This window comes from Jaculus jaculus, chromosome 5 (assembly GCF_020740685.1).
Source record: "Jaculus jaculus isolate mJacJac1 chromosome 5, mJacJac1.mat.Y.cur, whole genome shotgun sequence".
Classification (NCBI taxonomy): domain Eukaryota; kingdom Metazoa; phylum Chordata; class Mammalia; order Rodentia; family Dipodidae; genus Jaculus; species Jaculus jaculus.
In genome coordinates this window covers 169,214,900-169,220,899 of record NC_059106.1, presented here as the reverse complement: position 1 = coordinate 169,220,899, position 6,000 = coordinate 169,214,900, and the positions used below count along the sequence as shown (strand labels likewise).

Genomic DNA, 6,000 nt, shown 5'->3' with positions numbered 1-6,000 from the left:
GTAAGGAAAGAACACTTAGCACTGGCAGTGTTCATAAGCAAAAGTTACTAAAGAGAAAATTTTAAAGACTTTTTCAATGTTCAGAGTACCTTATATTCACGAAATATATCGTGAAATGTTCGATTTCCAAAGGCAATCGAAACTTGCAAAGAAGCTGCGAGTTGAAATTATTTGCATCATATAAATAAAACAGAAAAAAACAAGGTTCAAGTGATTTATGCATGAGAGCCAACATTCAGCGACCCAAGCCAGGAACTCAAGAATTCCTCAAGATGACTTTCGTGTTAAGATTATTAAGCTCAGCTGCTGCCTTCAATATTACTTTCCATGGACATTACTAAGAAAGCATTTCACTTTGGCATTTTTGTAATACAGCACCATTTATAGCTGTCTTCACCCATAATAACCTTATTAAACAACATCTTTAGGGCTGGCTGCACACACCATGCAGAGGTAACTGCCAGTTGCTAATGGCTGTGTCATAATTTGGGTTCTATCCTTTTCTTGATTTAGAAGCTAAAATTCCTCACACTTCAAGCCAGCCCAGCCTGCATCTTTCTGACACAAACACACAATCTCAAGAAGTGTAAGTGTTTCCATCACCAATCTGTTCTTTTATCACTCTTGGACAATAAAATAGCCAATTTAATGATTCTACAAATTTGTAGTAAATGACTTTTTTTCCTGTTTGGACTAAGTTTTTCCAAAGAATGATGCAATTCATCTTAAGCTGAGAGAGAAAAGACGTTACACACACACACACACACACACACACACACACACACACACACAAAACCCTAAGCATTTGCTCTGTGTTAGAATACCCCAAGAATATAAATAGTGAATTTAACCAAAAATAAGCCAATGGATAACCTTTTTATTTAATATACATCAGAAGTGCAAAAATCACAAAAGCAGATATGCTAGCCATTAAACAAATTTATTTTTACAATTTTATTCTAGGGAGATAGACACACAGAGAGAAAATTGGCACACCAGGGCTTCAGCCACTGAAATCGAACTCCAGGTGCTTTCACCACCTAGTGGGCACGTGCGACCTTGCACTTGCCTCACCTTTGTGCGTCTGGCTTACATGGGATCTGGAGAGAGACTGAACATGGGTCCCTAGGTTTCGCAGGCAAGGGCCTTAACTGCTAAGCCATCTCTCCAGCCCAAATTTATTTTTAAAACCAATATCCTGTGTTTCATGCATACAGGCCTCACAGACGTCCAGGAAGGAGGAAGCTCCTTTTCCAGAAACTGCCTCCAGAGGTCAGTACTGATTTCTAAACTGGTTGCTCAGGTCTTGCAGCTCTCCTACCACAGAGTCCATAGCTGCCATCTCCTCTGCCAACTCTGCGGAGATCGCTCCACTGGCCACATCTGCAAAATTTTGCTGCAACATAAAAATAAAGTGTAACCATTAAAACAATGAGAAATTCTTCTAAGCAAAACAGTATACAATTACCATAACCGGGGAGGCGTTACTCTCTCACCGCACTGGCAATGGACAAGCTGTAGCCACTGAGTAAGCTGAGCATGCCTGAGCCGTACACGCTGCAGAGGCGGCTCAGCGGTGGCTCCTTGCCTCATAGCATGTGTAAGACCCTGAGTTTAGTCTCCAATGGGGGAGGGAGAAAGACCTGCTCTTCATAAATGTAACACAATGACTTTAAGTTTTAGATAAATGAATATCATTTATTCAAACAAAAAAATCTATTATACACGTAACTACATGTGTGTGTGTGTGTATTCCATTTCATAAAAGTCACTTAATATTATTTAAAACTTAATTTTCCTGTAGGCCTGAGAAACACAAAAATGATCAAAATCTGGTAAAGAGCCCAACAAAGCTGAGATGGCTTAGCCCTTAAAGGCGCTTGCTTGCAAAACCTGACAGCCTGCGTTTAAGTCCCCAGTATCCACCTAAAGCCAGACGTACAAGATGGCACATTTGCCTGGAGTTCATCTGCAGTGGCCATGGACCCGTGCTCTCTCCCCTCCTTCTCTCATAAATTACAAAACATTCTTTTAAAAAGAAGCCCCCTCGGGCTGGAGAGATGGCTTAGCGGTTAAGCGCTTGCCTGTGAAGCCTAAGGACCCCAGTTTGAGGCTCGGTTCCCCAGGTCCCACGTTAGCCAGATGCACAAGGGGGCGCACGCGTCTGGAGTTCGTTTGCAGAGGCTGGAAGCCCTGGCGCGCCCATTCTCTCTCTCTCCCCCTCCATCTGTCTTTCTCTCTATGTCTGTTGCTCTCAAATAAATAAATAAAAAATGAACAAAAAAAAAATTAAAAATAAAATAAAATAAAATAAAATAAAAAAAAGAAAGAAGCCCCCTCAACAAAACAAAATAAAGAACTGTGTGCTCTCCTGGAAAGGGGTCACAGGACCCCCTTGGCAGCTCACTGCAATCCCTCAGCAAAGCTGCCACAGCTCTCGGGGAACTGCATGGTGGGCCAAGAAAGGCCACTTTGGGGCCTTGTGACCGTTCTCGGGGGAAGGGAGCAGGTTTGCTTTGTGAGTGCACGAAGAGGTAGCTATCTCACTGTGTGTGTTTTAACCAGAAACGTGCTTCACTGGCTAGTGACACCTCCTTTTCATCAGGTCTGTCCAGCATTTCCTAACAAAACAGCATCAGAGCTGCTGCCATGCAGTCAGGAGATAAAATGTCTTTTAGGAAACTAGCCTGGACTCATAGAGCAGATTTCTTCTACACTAAGAACTGCAGTACTTACAACTCATAATGGATATGTATTCCTTCTCTCTGAGGTAAGGAGGAAGCAGAGAGAAACTGAGGCTTAGGAAGAATGAGCAATCTGCATCGTGTCAGAGGAGCAATCTGGCTCTAGCTCCTGGGTCTCCAACTCGCCGACTGCATCACTGTTGGCAGCAATCTACACCGTGACGGGGTGCTAAGGGCAGGACTCACGCTGTCCTGGGAAGGCATGGGCTGAGTGACTTGCTAGGCAAGTCGACTGGAATTTCCTAGAGCTAAACAGTACGTGTGTGTGTGTGTGTGTGTGTGTGTGTGTGTGTGTGTGTGTGTAAAACATTTCCTTGTTTAATAGCGGAGTGGGGGAGCTCTCGGAGTTTATTTCCATGAAGTTTCTGGCCAGGCAAGGAAAATTCAGAGATCGTGCAAACTATGCCTACTATAAGTTATTTAACACACTTAACTATCTCAACTTACTTTCACTTTTGAAAGTGTTCATAAAAGAAAAAAAGTGGTTGTTTTAAGTCAGGGTCTCATGTAGTCCAGGCTGGTCTCAAACTCACTATGCAGCCAAGGGTGACCTTGAACTCCTGGTCTTCCTTCAATTCCTGCACAAGAACAAGTGTGTACCACCATGCAGGCTTATGTGCTGCTGGAGATGGAGCCCAGGGCTGCTTCTTGTGCACTAGGGCCAGCACTCTGTCAGCTGGGCCACAACCCCAGCCCCCAGCTGGTTATTTCTGTTCATTCTGCCATGGTTTTGAGGCAAGTCTCACACAGCCCAAACTGGCCTCGAACTTCCTATGTAGCCAAGGCTGGTCTTGTATTCTCAGTCCTCTGTCCTCTACCTCCCAAATGTTGGGATTACAAACTGTGATACCATATTGAAAATGCAATTCAATTTAGCAAACTCAACTCAAAAACAGTAAAGGCCTATGTATGATTCAGAGGATTTCCCCATTAAAAAAACCACATTGCAAAAAGGTGGTTCAGGGCCAGAGAGATGGCTCAGTGGTTAAAGATGCTTACTTGCAAAACTTGACAACCTATGTTTGATTCCCCAGTACCTACATAAAGCCAGATACACAAAGTAGCATATGCATCTGAAGTTTGTTTGCAGTGGTAAAAGACCTTGGCATGCCCATTCATTCATACTCTCTCTCCTTGCAAAATAATTTTTTTAAATATATTTTTTAATTTTTTTAAATTTATTTATTTGAGAGCGACAGACACAGAGAGAAAGACAGATAGAGGGAGAAAGAGAGAATGGGCGCGCCAGGGCTTCCAGCCTCTGCAAATGAACTCCAGACGTGTGCACCCCCTTGTGCATCTGGCTAACATGGGACCTGGGGAACCGAACCTCGAACCGGGGTACTTAGGCTTCACAGGCAAGCGCTTAACCGCTAAGCCATCTCTCCAGCCCCAAAATAATTTTTTTTTTAACAAAAAAGATGGTTCAAAGGAGATGTATAAAGATACTTTTCTTCATTCCTTGAATGATCTAATAAGAACAAAATCTAAACACAGAAGCTGGAAAGATGGCTCATGTTCAGAAAAGCTCCAGTGGTGATTCTTGGGCACTGCACCCAGCACTGGCGTAGAGGCTGGCACCGACAAGCTGATAAGTATTCAGATTGTCAAATGTGAGTCAGACATCTACCTTAACAATATTCCGTTGAGTCTGTATTCTAACACCTACTTAACAGTTTTATCTAAATCACTTTTACTTACATGAAAGTCTTTTTTAAGGGAAACACTATTATTGCTACTGCAAATGGAAAACAAGAATAATATTGAAATTATAGTTATGATGTGCTGTCTATACTTTTTCTATTATACACTGAAATACTTGTTAAAGTCAAAAGTTTATCAAGTCCCACTGATAATATTTATGTCACACTTTAAGAAAAACACATGAACACTGTTTAATTTAAAGAAAGAATTAGCCAGGTGCGGTGTTTCACATCTTCAATCCCAGCACTTGGGAGGCAGATGTAGGAAGATTCCTCTGAGTTTCAGGTCAGCCTGAGACTACACAGTGAACACCAGGTCAGCCTGGGCTAGAGTGAGACCCTACCTCAAAAAAAAAAAAAAAAAAACCACAAAAGCGGGGGAGGAAATTATATGGGCTCCTTGAAGAAATGGCTCAGTGGTTGAAAGCACTTGCAAAGCTCATCCCCACCCAGAACCAGATGCACAAAGTGGTACATGTGTCTGGAGTTCCTTAGCAACAGCAAGTGGCCCTGGCATGCCCATCCTTTCCACCCCCTCCCTCATAAACACACAAAAATATTTTTTTAAAAAAAATGAAGGCTAAATTATAAACATTCACAGATTTCTTACTCGCTTTTCGGGTGGTCTAGCCAGGGGGTTAGTCATGTCCTCCCCCTAGCAGCCAACCACCTGGGAGCTGTCGTCTGAAACACAAGAGGCCCTCCAGTGACAGCGTGCAAAAGACCAGTGCAGTAAGCTGAGGTGAGCGGCCTTTTCCTGAATGACCACTGCGGTCACCCCGCACTCACTCACCTTTGCTTTAGATAACAAGCCCCGTAAGTTGAGGCGGACTGACGAGAGCACTTGGACGGCTTCTTGGGGATTGGTTTTGTTTTCACTGCACTTTATAGCCACTGCAAGATAAATATGGAGAAAACAGCCATGAAAAACTGATCATGATACGCACAGGCACAAAAAACGACGGTTTAGCCAGAGCGTCAGAAGTATCTTTACCGGGAGGCATCTGTTTGTACAAAGGAGTAATAACTGGGTGGACTTCTTTGTGCGTGTGAGACAGCACTCGACCAGCGACGGTTTCCCTTTATCCTTCTGGATGAAAAAGTTTACTGTGATGGAGAATTGTGAGGAAAATATGTGGGTTCTGGTGAGTTAGTGATCATCAGAAAGAGACTCTAAATGTGTGTATGTACAAAAACACACATGTCCACATGTGCATACACAAGTGAACTAGACCAGCACGTGGCACCACAGCGCATGGAAGCAGATGCAGCACATCTTCCCGTAGCTTATAGTGTCCCGGGTCCCCGATGAGGACTCACAGTTGACAATGACACTAGCCCAAGACAGGGACATGCCAGACATGTGGAATTCAATGCTGTCTCTACTCGGATACACCCTGGAAGAACTGGCACCAAAAACCAGTGTGTCCTCATTCAATGGGTGTGACCAGAGCTCAGGCCTTTAAGCAGAGCTGGCGTTCATAGTGAAGGCAGGGGAGCGGAGCTGCTCATCTCTGAACCCTGCTCCAGCACTAGGGGGAAGCCTATGTACT

The 6,000-nt window shown here is 43.6% G+C and overlaps 1 protein-coding gene across 2 annotated transcripts in view; it reads right to left on the bottom strand.

Annotated features, from left to right (window-relative positions):
* Window positions 1-1,073: 1,073 nt before the first annotated feature.
* The window catches only part of Ttc27 (tetratricopeptide repeat domain 27), a 125,862-nt gene continuing 120,935 nt past the window's right edge, over window positions 1,074-6,000 (bottom strand). For both annotated transcript variants that reach the window (XM_004667337.2, XM_045151126.1), the window contains exons 19-20: window positions 5,241-5,341; window positions 1,074-1,396 (exon numbers count right to left, since the gene is read on the bottom strand). In XM_004667337.2, the coding sequence (XP_004667394.1) occupies window positions 1,274-1,396; window positions 5,241-5,341 (224 nt within the window). In that variant the 3' untranslated portion in view covers window positions 1,074-1,273. The remainder of the gene's footprint in view (window positions 1,397-5,240; window positions 5,342-6,000) is intronic.